The sequence below is a fragment of the Babylonia areolata genome, chromosome 35, assembly GCF_041734735.1.
Source record: "Babylonia areolata isolate BAREFJ2019XMU chromosome 35, ASM4173473v1, whole genome shotgun sequence".
Lineage (NCBI taxonomy): Eukaryota > Metazoa > Mollusca > Gastropoda > Neogastropoda > Buccinidae > Babylonia > Babylonia areolata.
This window is the reverse complement of record NC_134910.1, coordinates 1,596,570-1,615,354: the sequence shown is the minus strand read 5'-3', so window position 1 is coordinate 1,615,354 and position 18,785 is coordinate 1,596,570. Positions and strand designations below refer to the sequence as shown.

The 18,785-nt window shown below is 41.3% G+C and overlaps 1 protein-coding gene across 1 annotated transcript; it reads right to left on the bottom strand.

Annotated features, from left to right (window-relative positions):
- Window positions 1-3,984: 3,984 nt before the first annotated feature.
- On the bottom strand, window positions 3,985-17,788 carry LOC143278082 (uncharacterized). Its single transcript, XM_076583116.1, has 6 exons — window positions 17,597-17,788; window positions 13,231-13,327; window positions 9,117-9,186; window positions 7,031-7,124; window positions 6,314-6,469; window positions 3,985-4,578 (listed from the first exon to the last, which is right to left on the bottom strand). The coding sequence occupies exons 1-6, from the start codon at window positions 17,658-17,660 to the stop codon at window positions 4,382-4,384; spliced, it is 678 nt and encodes a 225-aa protein (XP_076439231.1). The 5' UTR covers window positions 17,661-17,788; the 3' UTR covers window positions 3,985-4,381.
- Window positions 17,789-18,785: the final 997 nt, after the last annotated feature.

Here is an 18,785-nt window from a genome sequence, read left to right as displayed (position 1 = left end):
GAGGTAAAAGTGGTGTTGATGGTGTGTGTGAGGGCTGGTTGAGGGGAACCTCTTGATGGTGTGTGTGAGGGCTGGTTGAGGGGAACCTCTTGATGGTGTGTGTGAGGGCTGGTTGAGGGGAACCTCTTGATGGTGTGTGTGAGGGCTGGTTGAGGGGAACCTCTTGATGTGTGAGGGCTGGTTGAGGGGAACCTCTTGATGTGTGTGTGAGGGTTGGTTGAGGGGAACCTCTTGATGTGTGTGTGAGGGTGTGTTGAGGGGAACCTCTTGATGTGTGAGGGTTGGTTGAGGGGAACCTCTTGATGTGTGTGTGAGGGTTGGTTGAGGGGAACCTCTTGATGGTGTGTGTGAGGGTTGGTTGAGGGGAACCTCGATGTGTGAGGGCTGGTTGAGGGGAACCTCTTGATGTGTGTGTGAGGGTGGGTTGAGGGGAACCTCTTGATGTGTGTATGAGGGAACCTCTTGATGGTGTGTGTGAGGGTTGGTTGAGGGGAACCTCTTGATGTGTGAGGGTGGGTTGAGGGGAACCTCTTGATGGTGTGTGTGAGGGTGGGTTGAGGGGAACCTCTTGATGGTGTGTGTGAGGGCTGGTTGAGGGGAACCTCTTGATGGTGTGTGTGAGGGTGGGTTGAGGGGAACCTCTTGATGTGTGTGTGAGGGTTGGTTGAGGGGAACCTCTTGATGTGTGAGGGCTGGTTGAGGGGAACCTCTTGATGTGTGAGGGCTGGTTGAGGGGAACCTCTTGATGTGTGAGGGCTGGTTGAGGGGAACCTCTTGATGTGTGAGGGCTGGTTGAGGGGAACCTCTTGATGTGTGTGGGTGGGTTGAGGGGAACCTCTTGATGTGTGTGGGTGGGTTGAGGGGAACCTCTTGATGTGTGAGGGCTGGTTGAGGGGAACCTCTTGATGTGTGTGTGAGGGTTGGTTGAGGGGAACCTCTTGATGTGTGAGGGCTGGTTGAGGGGAACCTCTTGATGTGTGTGTGAGGGTTGGTTGAGGGGAACCTCTTGATGTGTGAGGGCTGGTTGAGGGGAACCTCTTGATGGCGTGTGTGAGGGCTGGTTGAGGGGAACCTCTTGATGGTGTGTGTGAGGGCTGGTTGAGGGGAACCTCTTGATGTGTGTGTGAGGGCTGGTTGAGGGGAACCTCTTGATGTGTGTGTGAGGGTGTGTTGAGGGGAACCTCTTGATGTGTGAGGGCTGGTTGAGGGGAACCTCTTGATGGTGTGTGTGAGGGCTGGTTGAGGGGAACCTCTTGATGTGTGAGGGCTGGTTGAGGGGAACCTCTTGATGTGTGTGTGAGGGCTGGTTGAGGGGAACCTCTTGATGGTGTGTGTGAGGGCTGGTTGAGGGGAACCTCTTGATGGTGTGTGTGAGGGTGGGTTGAGGGGAACCTCTTGATGGTGTGTGTGAGGGCTGGTTGAGGGGAACCTCTTGATGGTGTGTGTGAGGGCTGGTTGAGGGGAACCTCTTGATGGTGTGTGTGAGGGAACCTCTTGATGGTGTGTGAGGGTGGGTTGAGGGGAACCTCTTGATGGTGTGTGAGGGTGGATTGAGGGGAACCTCTTGACAGTTACAACTGTCCTGTTAAGTACTTAAAAAAATTAATTAAAAGAAAAGAAAGTAACTTAATGGTCTGCGTGTCAACGAAAGGCTGTCATCTCTTCTTTATTCAACTATTCTGAAAAAATTTAAAAAAAGAAGACCCCCCAAAATAAAAAAAAAATCAATGATTCAATAATGTCAACAAGAAAAAAAAAGAAAAAAAAAAAGAAGATAATAATTCACTCTTTCACAGCAAAAAAGCTGTGTGTGGAAAATACTCCCCAGCTAAAACATTTCAGACTCAAAGGTCTCAGTCACACGATTCTGTTCATGACAAAACAGGGCAGTGGGCTTGTTCACTTCAACCTCAGTCAAGGGGTAAGGTCAGTGACTTCCCTTTTGGCCCAGGAAAGCTGGCTGCAGCTGTCAAACTTTGTTACGGTGTGAAAAACAGTCCCTTTAACAGGACCCCCCCCCCCCCCTCAATGTTAATTAGAGTCACCTGTGGTGGCATAACAGTACTGTCCAATCACGCACTACTTCCGGGAGTTTATCGGCTGTAGCTGCTTTCGTTTTCTCCGCATAGGCGGACAGTAGTTTGCACAGGACAGGAATGTCAGACCCCTGCCGGAGTCTGCACTAGTGGGTCACGGTTAAGTATGTGTAATTAAACCTGTAGTTTGCAACACAAACCAAATTACAGGTATTCTAATGAATTTCTAAAAAATCAACACCCACACACACACACACACACACACATTCAAAGAAAAGATAAACTCATGACAGAATCACACACACACACACATTCAAAGAAAAGATAAACTCATGACAGAATCCCCCAGCACCGTGCAGTCAACACCACCCAACCTCTGGCTGAAATGATCTCAGACCTTGATTCAAACTACAAGTTCAATTTTTTTCCAACTCTTCCTATTAAAACAAAACAAAACAAACAAACAAACAAAAAAAAACACCACCACCACCACCACCACTAACAACAACATAAAACACTCCTCACCAGATCCAAACAGTTTTCGATTGAAAAACTAACACAAAGGAATGAACAACAAAACTATCTACTGAACACAACCAACAGAGAGAGAGAGATTCAAGATTCAAGATGGTTTATTCATGTATAGGCCTAGGCCCCTTATGAAGGGGAATGTGAACATTATTTTACAAACAATACATCACGACACTGTGAGCATCAATAAACACAGTCAAACAAAAATATACCAGCATTACAGTTCAATGTGTAGGACAATAAAAGAAAAAAACAAACAAACAAACAAAAAAAAACAAACAAAAGAATACATACAGCATTTTCACGAAGTAGCCATTTCTCTGAATTTGAAAGCTTTGTATAGAAATAGTGAAAATTTGCGAACAACTTCAGGGGAAGTAGATGACATCAATAAGTTCAATTTAAACAACGTAGGTTTACTATAATATTTAGGCTGAATAAACTCCTCTCTAATGTTCCTTAAAACTGGACAGCAAAGAACAAAGTGTATCTCATTTTCTTGTGATTCCTTACATAATGGACAGGTCAGATCACTGTCGTTACATGTTCTGTATCTGTAATGATGGACCGCTAATTCTGTAATGCCAAATCTAAATCTTGTTGTCATATATTTTAAATGTCTATCCATATTCAACACTAAGTAAGGTTTCAGATCAGACACACTGCAAAAATTCTTATAGAAACTAAATCTTTCACTATTCTGAATATGATCAGACCACTTCTGCCATCTACAATCAATTAGACGTTGTCGAAACACACCGATAAACGCCTGGATGCTACCAACACCTTGGTTTAACCAAACAAATCCAAATCCATATTCAAACAAACAATGGCGAATCTTGGTTACCCAGTTCACTCTGCCTCTAGTATCTAAATCATACAGCATATCATAAGCTTTGCGGGGTATTCTGTTATGTTCCATATGTAATAATCTCAACCAATAACGTATACACCTGACTGCAGAAACTAAATATAACGGGTATCGATTCGTTTCACCATATACTAAGTCATTTGGCGTTTGCCTATCTACTCCTAAAAATCTCTTTAATGCAAAAGTGTGGACTGATTCACAGTGAACAGCAGCTTTGTCTAGACCCCACAATTCAGAGCCGTATTGCACAACAGGCTGCAAGAGAGAGAGAGAAAGAGAGAGAGAGAGAAATGGGAGATACAGCAGGAGTGACTGAGGAAGAAAGAAGGAAAGACACACAGACTGAGAGATAGACAGACAGATGGACGGACAGAAAGTCAGAGAAAGAAAGGGAGACAGAGACAGAAAGAGAGACAGAGACAGAAAGAGAGACAGTCTTACAAAGAGACAGAGACAGAAAGAGAGACAGAGACAGAAAGAGAGACAGAGACAGAAAGAGAGACAGTCTTACAAAGAGACAGAGACAGAAAGAGAGACAGAGACAGAAAGAGAGACAGAGACAGAAAGAGAGACAGTCTTACAAAGAGACAGAGACAGAAAGAAAGACAGTCTGACAGTCTTACACACAGAGAAAGAGAGAGAAAGCGAGACAGTCTTTCACACAGAAAAAGATAGACCGTCTTACACACACACACACACACACACAGAGACAGTCTTTCAGAGAGACAGAGAGACAAAGTGAGACAGTCTTTCACACAGAGAAAGGAAGAGAGAGACTGACCGACAGGCACAGAAAGAATGACACACACACCGACACACACACCGACACACAGGCAGACAGACAAACGGACACACTGACACAGACAGACAGACACACATGCAGACCAACAGACAAACGGACACACACACACACACAGACAGACGGACCCGACGAGACAGGAGATCAACAGCTGCAGGACTGTTGGGGAGCCTTGTGGGCCTCGGCCGGGGAGGGGGGGAGACGCACGGTCTGCCTGGGGGAGGAGAAGATGTCCGAAGACTCCTGCTGCTGGGGGCAGGTCAGGCCCAGGCCCGAGTTGGGGTTGGTCTCATACGTCTTCAGCAGGTCCTTGGACACCCGCAGGAAGGCGTCCTCAATACCTGCACACGCACACACACACGCATGCGCACACGCACACAACACACGCATGCACACACACACGTACACGCATGATTTTTAAACTTTCTGAAAGTATGCATAAATGTCAAAAACGAAAAAATTCCGAATTTAGTCGGGTTTTCGCATGCTGCATCACATCCATATATCATAAATAAATAAATAAATAAATAAATATATATATATATATATATATATATACATACATTTTCTTTTCTTTTTTAACCTGAAACTAGTGAAAGCAAACCACCCAGTAAAGTCCACATAAATGTTAACATTCAATCAGAAAACAAATAATTTTTTGTGGCGCCGTGGTGAAGTGGTTAGCGTTGCGGACTGATGGCTGGGAGGATGTGGGTTTGAATCCCAGCGGAGGTGGGTTTTTCGGCCTGTGGCCAGCTCCTACAAAGAGTTGAGTGTGCTGTGGGCTTAAATGGGGAGACCAGGACCACACAGTCGAGTGTCATCCACTTCAAGGATGCGTCTTTGGGTGTGTTGCGCTAATTACCTGACCAACACTGCAAGTGTCTGTATCTCTCGGGCCTGGTTAACACCGGGATATCGTTATGACAGGAAGCGTAGAGTACAGCCTTGCCACGCAGTCCCAAACCAAAATGGACCTCCATAGCAACATTGTCATCGTCATCGTCATCCTCCTCCTTCATCATCATCAATATAAACAAAGTCTGTGGCCTTTCATGCCCTGCTCTCATGGTGACCTCAGTTTTGATACCCCTCCACTTCTGTGCTTGGGGTGAGTCCTGTCAATGTCTTCAAAAGCCCCCCCCAAAGTCCATACCCATAGACATTATGTCACATATATATAATGTCATGCCCTCTCTAACTGAAGAGAGTAGTATACATCACATAATCAAATGACCTCTCTCGTAGACGACAGAGAGAGAGAGACAGAGTGGTACATGTCAAATAATGCTGTGTCCTTTCTCACTGAAAAAAAAAGAGAGAGATAAGAAAGACACAGAGAGAGAGAGAGAGAGAGAGAGAGAGAGAGAGAGAGAGAGAGAGTGGTATACATCAAATAAAGCCATGTCCTCTCTCACTGAAGACAGAGAGAGAGACAGAAAGAGAGAGAGAGAAAGAGAGAGTGGTATACATCAAATAAAGCCATGTCCTCTCTCACTGAAGACAGAGAGAGAGACAGAAAGAGAGAGTGGTATACATCAAATAAAGCCATGTCCTCTCTCACTGAAGACAGAGAGGACATGGCTTTATTTGATGTATACCACTCTCTCTTTCTGTCTCTCTCTCTCTCTCTCTCTGTCTTCAGTGAGAAAAAGGCAGAGTGTGGTATATGTCACATTAAACTATAAAAAAACAACAACAACAACTCCAGCAGCCAAGTCCCCCCCCCCCCCCCCCCCCCCCCCCCAATCACCCCCTGACCCCCCCCCCCATCCCCCCTGACCCCCCCACACCACATCCCCCCCCAAGTCCCCCCCCCACACACACACCCTATCACAACCTGACCCCCCCCCCATCCCCCCCTACCACCCCCCCACACCCAATCACCCCCCAACCCCCACCCCATCCCCCTGACCCCCCCAAATCACCCCCCCGACCCCCACCTCATCCCCCCCTGACCCCGCACCCACCCAATCACCCCCCCAAACCCCCTCCCACCCCATCCCCCCCTGACCCCCCCCCCCACACACACACACCCAATCACCCCCCCCCCCCCCTCGACCCCATCCCCCCTACCGGTGTTCTTCAGAGCGGACGTCTCGAAGAAGAGAGCATCGATGGAGGTGGCATACTCAGCTGCCTCCTCTCTGGACACTTTGCGGCCACTGTCAAGGTCACTCTTGTTGCCAAGGAGACACATGGTGATGGGCGTGTCCACGTTCCTCTTCAGCTCTGAAAAGGACCACAGTCAGTTTCAGTTTCAAGGAGGTGTTAGAGAGGGCTGACGGGTCTATGCACCCCTACACCAAATCTGCCCCTGAGGAGAAAAACACACACACACACAAAACAAACAAACCCACCAACAAACAAACCAACAAAAACCTGAAGAGGATGAGATGCCTGATTTTCACATTAGCCCCTTCGCTTGAGATTTTAACAGAAATACATCAAAAGTTCAACACCCAACGAATTTTGCCATGGTGGCTTTTGAAAGCGTAAGACAGTCAACAGGAACCAGTCCAGGGGTTGTCTTTCTTCAGTTTGAAAACTGTCTTTCTCACTAAAAAAAAAAAAAAAAAAAAAAAAAAATTACTTTGAATAGAAAACAGTTTTTTTTCTTCTAAAGTCAGAAGTGTGTGTGTGTGTGTGTGTGTGTGTGTGTGTGTGTGTGCAAGGTGTGTGTGTGTGTGTGTGTGTGTGTGTGTGTGTGTGTGTGTGTGTGACTGCAATTGTGTTTGCCCATCACAGTAATATAATAATGAATATCTACAGTAATCGTTTGCCTGCCCTTACCTTTGACCCAGTCCTTAATGTCGTAGAAGCTTTCCAACGACGTGATGTCATACACCAACATGGCTGCATTGGCTTTGCGGTAATACATTGGGGCCTGAAACAATACAAAAAGGAGGAGTTTGTATTATACTCCATGTTTGGTGATACATATACTTACCATGTCAAACTGATGCAAACTAGGCCTATCGGTTTGCTCTGCTTGGCCAAATTTCGCGCGGCTAACAGTGAAAAGACGCCCCTCTTTGCCTGGTCCGCTCTTAGCCAATCAAACGCCTCTAAAAGCTATAAGTGCTGAATCATTCCGTGGCCATAAAATGTCAACTTATACCCTGAAAAACCTTTCTCCATTTCTGGTTCAAGGCATGACAAAATCAGTCTTCAAAGGCAGAATGCTGTACCGAAGCTTTAAACACATTTTTTTGTGACAAAATGAAATGTATATACACTGATCAAAACATCAGAGGAATAAAGACAGAAGCAGAAACAGCAAAACTAAACAGTAAGACACTGACAAGCTTGAGCTAGCTGAATATACACATGCAGTAATTACAAGCTGCATATATATATATATATATATATATATATATATATCTATCTATCTATCTATCTATCTATCTATCTATCTATCTATATATATATATAAATGTTTATTAAAAAAAATCAAAAACTGTAAACAGATCATTTAGAAACAAATCCAAAACTAAGATAATAACTGAGTTCACTGTGGAAAAGTGAGCATGTATCATTAATGAGCATGTATTACCAGTGAATAAATGAGGGTTGTTTTTCTTCAAGGAGATTCATGGAGCATTTCCTGCAATACCTCCACACTATTTCACAAACTGACAAATCTAAGATTTCTGCTCTTCACTTTAGAAACCTAGTGCTTGAACTACCTTTTAAATGTAACACGTTTTTAAAAAAAGATGTTTACTGAATTTATTTCACAAATATATGATTTACAATTTTACCTGAATTTAAAATGAAGTCAAAAGTAACACCTGTTTTGGTGTGTTCATCTACTCAGTTCAAATAAGAGAGATAGAGAAAGAGAGGGGGAGAGAGAGAGAGAGAGGTAGATCAAGATAGATCTGTACAGATACTTCGTAAAAACAATCTGAACAAACACAGTCTAAAACTGACTGATCATTAAAAAGACAAAGAGACATGCTGTATGTCCATTTGTGTCAAGAAATGTAGATGATAGTACTTCCGGGAGGTTATCAGCCGTAGCTACTTTCGTTTTCTCCGCACAGGCATATGGTAGTTTGCACAGGACAGGAATGTCAGACCTCTGCCGGAGTCTGCACTAGTGGGTCACGGTTAACTCTCTCCGGACGAAGGAATGCTCACACATTCCTACACAAAACATATTCAGATTCGGACGAAGGAATGGAATAGCATTCTCCGAAAGTAAAATTCCATCATGCGCTGTACACGTGATTTTGTGATTAACCAAGCAGAGTGCGCTATTCTGGGTCACTCCACAATCGAACAGTGTGATTGGTCAGTCTGGGATGTGTGGCTCGTCTTGCACACACGCTGACAAAGTCACTGACCGGTCGTCTGCTCGCGTGCCAGCCTGTTAGCAAAGCGGGCTCTTCTCAGAATGTTGTGAAGCGAACAAGGCAGTGACAACAACGTTTTAGGGTTGCCGAAGTACTTGAAATGCTATAAACTGAAGGGTCAGACATTGAAGAGGTGGATGATGACAACGAAGAAAGCGAATTTAATGCAGAAAGCGAGCATGGGTATGGTGATTCGGGGTGAAAAATTGGCAGTATTTTCTACATATGGCAAAACTGTAAAAAATAAGATGAGAAATTTGATTTTTTTTTTTATATGTAATAGCTCAACACGTAATAAACCAGTTCTGAAAGTTTCATTTTCTTACAAGTATTTTGTATTTTTTGTAATTTTTTTCCAAACCTTTACAAATGGGCCGTCTGTGGGGAAAAGCAAGGGAGTGAGTTAAGCATGTGTAATCAAATGTAGATGTTAGCTGTTGCCCCTTCTGTCGAAAGCCCTCTCTGGGTGATGGCAGTCTTGACAAATTCCAGGTGTCCAGTGTAGACCTCTGACTTACCATTGACCTGAAGCGTTCTTGACCGGCAGTGTCCCACACCTGCAGTTTGATTCTGTAGCCATCCAGTGTCCTGTAACACACAATCACACACCTCACTGAAAATAATTAACAGTAATACAAATTTTGACCTGTTAGTCTAATATTCCTATTTATTGTGAAATGTTTTGTATATGCTTGTGTTGGCAAGGATTTTGCACTAAATGGGGGAACATGTGCATGTGGATGGGGTGGGCATGGTGTAATTGTGTCCGAGAATTTGTATTCAGTGGTGTGTGTGTGTGTGTGTGTGTGTGTGTGTGTGTGTGAAACAATATTCTTGTATATATATATATATATATATGCATTTTGTTGTTGCTGCTCTTCATCTGCTTGTTTCTTTTCTCTCTCTCTCTCTCTCTCCCCCCTATTTTTTCTTCTATTTCTTTTCTTTCTTTTCCCTTCTCTTTCATTTTTTTTTATTTTATAATTATTATTTTCATTGATGGCTTGATGTAAAAAAGCAATTGTTGCTTATTCAATTTACCATCATGAAATAAAATCTTGACTTGACTTGACTTGACACACACACAGACATACACACACACACCAAAAGACACACACACACACACAGACGCACACAGACACACACCCAGACACAGACAGCAGATCAGACGCGTACACAAGTAGAACAAAACAATGCATTTGTATTGATCACATTTCATTCTCACCTAATTTTCCTTGGAAGAAAATGTGTCCTATGTTATGATGTTCTGTGCCATATTCTTATCTTCTAATCCCATTCAATGATTCGTAAACATAACATTGTTGATATGAAGTTTAGTGTGTGCATGTGTATCACTGTATGTGATTGTGTACAATGTGTGTGTGTTTGTATATCTGCGCGTGCGTGCGTGCGTGCGTGCGTGCGTGTGTGTGTGTGTGTGCTTACATAAGCGTATACAGTGTACATGTACAAGAACGTCTGTTAGAGTGTTCACAAGTCACTGAAGTCTGATGTAATGAGATGCGATTTCTTCTTTTTCTTTTCTTTCTTTTTTCCCCACTTCAGTGTTTAAATGCTTGTTTTAAACATTGGTTTTTACATTGTACAGCATAAGTGAGCACGTTTTACATGCAAAGGTGCTTTACAAATCAAATTAAATTATCATAATTATTATTTTCATTGTCATGCCATTACTATATGAGTATGTGTGCAAAACATGTTAAACATGCAAGACTGCATTTGCAAATCTGTATCATACAACTGTATACTCAAACTTACAGCTTGTTCTAGAATTGTTCTTATTGCATAACATTCCAACTTATTGTGTTTGAGGTATCAAATACATATTGTCAGAAGCAGAAAAGCCCTGAAATAAATAAATAAATAAAAAAGAATCTGAACTGAAGCCGCAGAGGAGTACAGTTCCATTATTAGCAGTACCACTGGTACCATAACAGATCACAACTCAGATGACTAAAGACAGTGATGTTACAGCAAGAAGAGTATCATTCTTCTTGTCGGAATGTGACTATCATCAGCCATGGGTGTGGGTTCTGACCTGTACTGCAGTGATAGTACCAGCGCTTGAAATGTTTCATTACTGTACTCTCCATCATTCTCACATCATGGAGCTGTGCCTGAAATGCTTCATTGATTGTCGATCATTACCACATCATCCTGTACTTGACCTGTACCACAGTGATAGTACCAGCACTTGAAATGTTTCATTACTATACTATTGACCATTCTCACATCTTGGAGTTGTGCCTGAAATACTTCACTGACTGTCGATCATTACCACATCATCCTGTACTTGAAATGCTTCACTGACTGTCGATCATTACCACATCATCCTGTACTTGAAATACTTCACTGTCGATCATTACCACATCATCCTGTACTTGAAATGCTTCATTGACTGTCAATCATTACCACATCATCCTGTACTTGAAATGCTTCACTGACTGTCGATCATTACCACATCATCCTGTACTTCATATACTTCACTGTCGATCATTACCACATCATCCTGTACTTGAAATACTTCACTGACTGTCGATCATTACCACATCATCCTGTACTTGAAATGCTTCACTGACTGTCGATCATTACCACATCATCCTGTACTTGAAATGCTTCACTGACTGTCGATCATTACCACATCATCCTGTACTTGAAATACTTCACTGTCGATCATTACCACATCATCCTGTACTTGAAATGCTCCATTGACTGTCAATCATTACCACATCATCCTGTACTTGAATTGCTTCACTGTTGATCATTACCACATCATCCTGTACTTGAAATGCTTCACTGACTGTCGATCATTACATCATCCTGTACTTGAAATGCTCCATTGACTGTCAATCATTACCACATCATCCTGTACTTGAAATGCTCCATTGACTGTCGATCATTACCACATCATCCTGTACTTGAAATGCTTCACTGACTGTTGATCATTACATCATCCTGTACTTGAAATGCTTCACTGTTGATCATTACCACATCATCCTGTACTTGAAATGCTTCACTGACTGTCGATCATTACATCATCCTGTACTTGAAATGCTTCACTGACTGTCGATCATTACCACATCATCCTGTACTTGAAATGCTTCACTGACTGTCGATCATTACCACATCATCCTGTACTTGAAATGCTTCACTGACTGTCGATCATTACCACATCATCCTGTACTTGAAATGCTTCACTGTTGATCATTACCACATCATCCTGTACTTGAAATACTTCACTGTTGATCATTACCACATCATCCTGTACTTGAAATGCTTCACTGACTGTCGATCATTACATCATCCTGTACTTGAAATGCTTCACTGACTGTTGATCATTACCACATCATCCTGTACTTGAAATACTTCACTGTTGATCATTACCACATCATCCTGTACTTGAAATGCTTCATAACTATCAGTCAGTCAACTCACATCATATACTTGAATGGTTTCATTAAGTACTATCAATCATTCTCACATCTTGTACTTGAACTGTTCCAGAACTATCAATCCTTCTTATATCTTGTACATGAAATGCTTCATTAAGTCAGTACTATCAATCAGTCTTACATCTTGTAGTTGAAATGTTTAATTACTATCAATCCATCTTACATCTTGGAAATTATGGAACGTTTCATTTCTATCAATCCTTACAAAATGTACTTGAAATGCTTCACTTACTACCAACCATTCTTGCATCTTGTACTCAAAATGCTTCATTAGTATCAATCATTCTTACATCTTGTACTTGAAGTTGGAATGTTGCATTTTCATCAATCATTCTGACATCTTGTACTGGAAATGCATCATTTACTATCAACCATTTTTGACTCACTTATGTAAACAGAGTGAGTCTATGTTTTAAGCTGGTGTTCGGTTGTCTCTCTGTGTGTGTGTGCGTGTGTGTGTGTGTGTGTGTGTGTCCGTAGTAAACTTTAACACTGACATTTTCTCTGCAAATACTTTGTCAGTTGACACCAAATTTGGCATAAAAATAGGAAAAATTCAGTTCTTTCCAGTCATCTTGTTTAAAACAATATTGCACCTCTGGGATGGGCACACACAAAAAAATAATGAAGCCTAATTATATGCAAACTGCATTTACTGTTATATTTATATTTTTTGTATTCTCTAAACTTGGCACTTTGATCTGATATTCTGACTCAACAACAAGAGCAGTCATTATTATCATTTTTTTGTTCAAACAGGAACTTCTTTTGCTAAGCATGGAAGTTTTATTTAATTTGCAAACGTTTTGGTGCAGATAGTAAAAAAGGGAAATTACTCTGTAATTAATGCTATGGGACTTAATTTGCTTTAAACTGATCTTTCTCATCTTAAACATTACATTTTGAAATTATACTCAATACATAAAAAGCTTGTGTGTTTTACTCTCAGTCACAAGTGAGTCTTGAAGGCCTTGCCTCTTTTGTTACATCTTGTACTGGAAATGCATCATTTACTATCAACCATTCTTACATCTTGTACTGGAAATGCATCATTTACTATCAACCATTCTTACATCTTGTACTGGAAATGCATCATTTACTATCAACCATTCTTACATCTTGTACTGGAAATGCATCATTTACTATCAATCATTCTTACATCTTGTAGGTGAAGAAGGATGCCCCAATGGTGGGACTAACGGTCTTGGTGAACATTCCGCCCACATAGCGTATCACCACACTTGTCTTCCCCACACCTGAAACAGTCAACGTAGAGAAAAAAGGTTAGAACAACAGGACTGGGAGTGAAACGTCTCACGGCCTTTTAGGGCCACTGGGGAAGTCTTCTTCTTCTTCTGCTGCTGCGTTCGTGGGCTGCACCTCCCATGTTCACTCGTGTGTACATGAGTGGGCTTTTACGTGTATGACTTTTTACCCCGCCATGTAGGCAGCCATACTCCGCTTTCAGGGATGTGCATGCTGGGTATGTTCTTGTTTCCATAACCTACCGACTGCTGACATGGATTACAGAATCTTTAACGTGCGTAAGTGATCTTTTGCTTGCGTAAACACACGAAAGGGGGTTCAGGCACTAGCAGGTCCGCACATATGTTGACCTGGGAGATCGGAAAAATCTCCACCCTATACCCACCAGGCACCGTCACCGAGATTCAAACCTGGGACCCTCCGATTGAAAGTCCAACGTTTTAACCACTCGGCTGTTGCGCCCATCACTGGGGAAGTGAATTCACATCCACTGTTGACTAGGGCTGGACACTGGAAGGCAGGATGGAGCCCGCTCTCCCTCACTTCTGCTGTTTAAACTTCACCATCTGGTCTGGTAACCATTCACATTCAGCAAAGTGACAGCTGTATTTTCAATGCTTTTTCTGTTGCAATGGTATATCATTTACGGCTTAGTCTTTTGTGAAGGACTATGACTCTCAAACTAGGAGGCACAATTGCACTGGATTCTAGTGCTGCAGCCTTGAGGGCTAGTTGGCCTTTGGGAACCATCCCAACGCCGACTGTCCTAAAACCCTCTTGGCCGAGAGAGTGGGGATGTAACTTGGGCAAGACACTCTCCACTACAATCAAATTCTAGCCCAGATAGTTGGGACAGCAGTTACCTCCCCTGCTGTTGTGATGGTCATAGTCGAACACGACTGACTAGCGTATACAGGTGGAGTTAGGAAAACTGGAGTAAAGTGTCACAAGGACACATCACCATGTCTGTATCATGGGGCTTTGAACCAAGTCACTGGAGGGTACTGGATCTCAAGTCCAAAGCCAAACCCACTCTGCCACCGAGCCTCCACAACAGTTGCATTACAAACTGTGTTTACTGTAACAATGAATCAAAACAGTTCTGACTCACTTACAGTTACACCATTCCACATTTTGTGGGCTGCAACTCTTTTTTTTTCTTATCCTTTTCCATATAATTTACTACTTTGTGTTGGCATTTATGTGAATGACCAATTTCAATGTGTTTACCTCACTGTTTTGGCAGCAATACTCCATTTTCTGGGTGTGCATACAGGGCATGTTTGTGATTCCCCAAACCAACCAACCAGATAGAGATTATATTGTTTGGACAATATTCTGCATATATATACATGTGTGTGTGTGTGTGTGTGTGTGTGTGTGTGTGTGTGTGTGTGTGTGTACACACATAATGTTATGGTGGATATTAAGGATTAAGGTATAAGCAGTTCTGTAAAGTACGATGTGTGCTAACTTGGGAGACTGGAAAAATGAGTTTCCACCCTTGACCCACCATGTGCATAATATATATCAGGATCAAACTCAGGATGACAGCATGCACACACAGACACACACACACTACAAACACACAAACAAGAGACACACACATGTGCACGCACACACACACACACACACACACACTCATAAAACACATGTACACACTCAGTTTCTGTTTCAGTTTCTGTTTCAGTTTCTCAAGGAAGCATCACTGCATCCAGACACTCACACAACTGAATAATTGACTCACTATGTTGCTCCTTTTACTAGTTTCACTAAACTTTCACTAGTTTCAGAGTGCTCACATACAGTTACACATCGCTCAGGCATATTGCATTTAAAATTAACAAGAAAACATGAGGAGAATACTATTTAAGTTTTATAATCTTCAAGTGTTCTGGAAGTATTGTGATCAATGTGTTTATTGAGTGCTAAAAGCAATATAGAAATGCAATCTTCATCAAATGACAGCACAATGTAATCATTACAAATCTTATCAATTAATTCTATGAATCACCATAACGGCATCATTCCACTTTCACTATTTAAGACTTAAAAATTATACACGATTAAAACTGACACACAGCTCAACTTCTGCATCCGGTCTGTTCACAAGCCCGACTCTACCAATGGATGCTCGCAATTAGAATGCATGTTTCTCTTACAATCTTAGTACAATAGTAGTCTTATTTTACAGCTTTTTCAACAAGCCATTGGGATGAAAATTTAAGGAACAAATGTATCCAAAAATAAATTCTTTTAAGTGGACAGCATGAGAAAGAATGTTCTCTGGTGCGACTTTTTAAACTGGAGGTCAGTTTGACCTTCAGGCCAGAATTCTGAAAATCATTGTATGAACACTTTGTGACTTTTTTAACTTCAAGGCTTCATGATTATGATTACAGTCTGGGGAAAAAAAAACAAAAATACAAATTGCTTTACCATCTGCAGAAAATTCTAAAGGTCCAACTTTGAAATTTGTACTTCCTGTTGCTCTTTTAACACAGAAGACTGAATCTGTGAATGGCTATTTTCTTTTCTTAACAAAAAGTGTTGAACCTGAAGTAAATTAACTTCCATCTGGTCAAGACAAAACACATGGCTTGCTGATAGTGATACTGTCTCATTCAAGTGATACACTTTATATGCTGAATTTATTATCACATAGTCCTACACTACCAAATTATGACACAGTATTTTTTTCAGAATGTTGAACACATATCATACTCTTGACCTTTAGAGACATTGAACAACTAAAGAAAACTGACAAATCTACTGATACCGGATAAAATAAAGAGAAAGGAACAAAAATGTGTCAGTGTATTTGATCACCACATCTAATAAAAGTTATCATTACAATCTATGTCTATCAGTATCAGTATCAGTAGCTCAAGGAGGCGTCACTGTGTTTGGACAAATCCATATACGCTACACCACATCTGCCAAGCAGATGCCTGACCAGCAGCATAACCCAACGCGCTTAGTCAGGCCTTGAGAGAAAAAAAAAGAAAAAAAAGAAGTAAAAATAAAAATAGAATTAATATATATATATATATATAAATATAAAATAAATAAAATGAATAAATAAATAGATAAATAAATTAATTAATTACTTAATTATAGAAAATAATAATAATAATAAAAATAAAATAAAAAGAAATAAGTAAATAAATAAGTAAATAATAGATAAATACATAAAAAAAAGAACTACTACTAATAATAATAATATTCATAAGGCGCAAAAACTTGATGAAGTCAACTATAAGCGTACAAAAAAAAAAAAAAAAAAAAAAAAAGAAGAAGAAAAAAAAATTTAAAAAATAAAGAAAGAAATAAGACTGAATTTATTGAGCTTTTTTTTTTTTCTTTCTTTGCCCATTAATAAGCTCACTTTGGAGAAATATTGAAACAGTTCTTCATTGCAAAGCCAGTTTAACAGTAAAATTAACTGAAACAAACATCTTGTTTGATGTTCTAAATGACAGATTCACCCAACAGCAGTTAGAAACAATCAACCTCATTTCATTTATTTGTAAAATGCAAGTGGTGGTGGTGTGTCCATCGAGATCAATTTGTAATATGTCAGTAAGTATAGCTCGAAAAACAAGAACACCTGTATCAATTCGTATCATTTTTGAAAAGTACCTGCGCTTAAGAAAAGATCTGTTTCCTTCTCTGACATTCTGATTATGTGTTTTGTTTTTTGTATTCTTGACAAAGCCCGCAAATAATGCTTGGAATCTATGCCTATCCTCCAGCACTACATGATACTGAAATAGTATAGTAATAAAAAATTACTAATTAGGAAAGCTCATCTGGCGAGTAAACTTAAGTCCATCCCCACTGTGTGTGAAGTTTGTGACTCATGTTTAGTGTCGAAATGCCACTGGATGGATGCCACTTTTGAACTGTAATTCGTTACTCAGACTGAAGGCGTCTGTCCTAATGAATCAACTATAAATCAAAGAAACTAAATTATATGTAAATTTGTATGAACGTAAAAGAACACACACATCGACACCTCTATGGCCTCTCCCGAAAACTTTTAAAGAGCCATTCCCTTTCTTAAACTGTTGAAGTTCTTTCCTCATCCACTATGCGAGGTGTCTCAATCAAGTTACAAACACGATGTACAAAATGAGTCTTTCCCTGTACGAAATATCAACGGATCGATAATCAATCAGTGACATGCTGACTGATCATGTGAGATCAACAATGATTATTCATCAACTGAAAATGGAGTCTTCAGCAAAAGAACTTACCTTGAGAGCCTAAAACCACCACTTTTGCTTCGATGGATTTCATATTCTCTTCTTTACTCGTCATATCCGGAAAGCAAGGGCTATCTAATCACGTGCAAAGAGTTAAGAATTATCGATAAGCGTTACACAGATGTATCACTTACTGGACCGCTTTTCGTCAATCGACTGGCCCAATTTTTCCTGTATTATCAACTTTCTCACTCATCGGTCATTCAGAGTGCCTTACCCTTTAATCTTTTGGTCATGAGCTCATATTCTTAGTTTCGAATATTCATATGTAGTTAACAGACTAATACTGTTGAAATATTAGTACTTTTGACACTAACATATATACATACGCACAAAAAAATAACGTCGTGGGAATGTTACGAAAGTAAAACTAGCATCTTTTATTGCTCACGGAGTAACACTACCGGCACGGCATACGTTCCTCTAAGCACCTCTCCCCTCTTCCCTTCCCACTAGAAAACCCAGGCTGGAAACTGAATGAACTTTAATTCGTTGACCCACAGTTCCATTTTAGCTATTACGATTCCTTTTTCTTTGAATACTTAGCTAGTGCCAGGAGAAGGACATCCAGGAACTGAGGAGAGTTCCTCAAACCAGTAAACGCAGGCCGCTGGAGGATCATAGTCCGCCCAACGACTGAGGTACACAGGCTTCAGCAGTAGCAACATCATCGAGCGACAAGTTGTGAACAACACCAGAGGCTTCAGTATTCCACACAGCAACACAGAACAGCACAGGAACTTGTCCTATTCAAGTTTATTAGAACAGTAGCAGAGTGGATTCAGCTCAGTAGCTGATGAAGCCATCATAGCAGGCCCCACCAGCGGCGGAGCACCGGCCATCAGCGCAGGTGTCACCATCAAGGCCTGCACAAACCACTCATTAAATCTATATATATATATGTTTTAGCCACCCTTTTCCTGGACTGTTAGCAAAGGCTGGCGGAACTACCCCTTCTTCACCATCAAATGATCGATAGTCTTTATCAGTTCCCCTATTGATTTTAATTTTGTGTGACTCTCAAGCCCCCCCCCCTCCCCCTCGCAGGATGGAGGAAGCCCACATCTACAAGACATACTCAAAGTAGGCCTACGATAGCTCAGTGGTTAAAACGTCTGCCAGAAAAGGTGACTCAGTCCTGAAGTGGCGACCACCCTGGAGGCGCGGGTTGGAACCTGCT

Coding starts and splice junctions, on each gene's coding strand:
- LOC143278082 (XM_076583116.1), bottom strand. CDS start 17,660: ATGACGAGTAAAGAAGAGAATATGAAATCCATCGAAGCAAAAGTGGTG. Junction 6,470..7,030: donor CATTAAGGACTGGGTCAAAG/GTAAGGGCAGGC, acceptor GGTCCTTTTCAG/AGCTGAAGAGGAACGTGGAC. Junction 4,579..6,313: donor GTCCGCTCTGAAGAACACCG/GTAGGGGGGATG, acceptor GTGCGTGTGCAG/GTATTGAGGACGCCTTCCTG.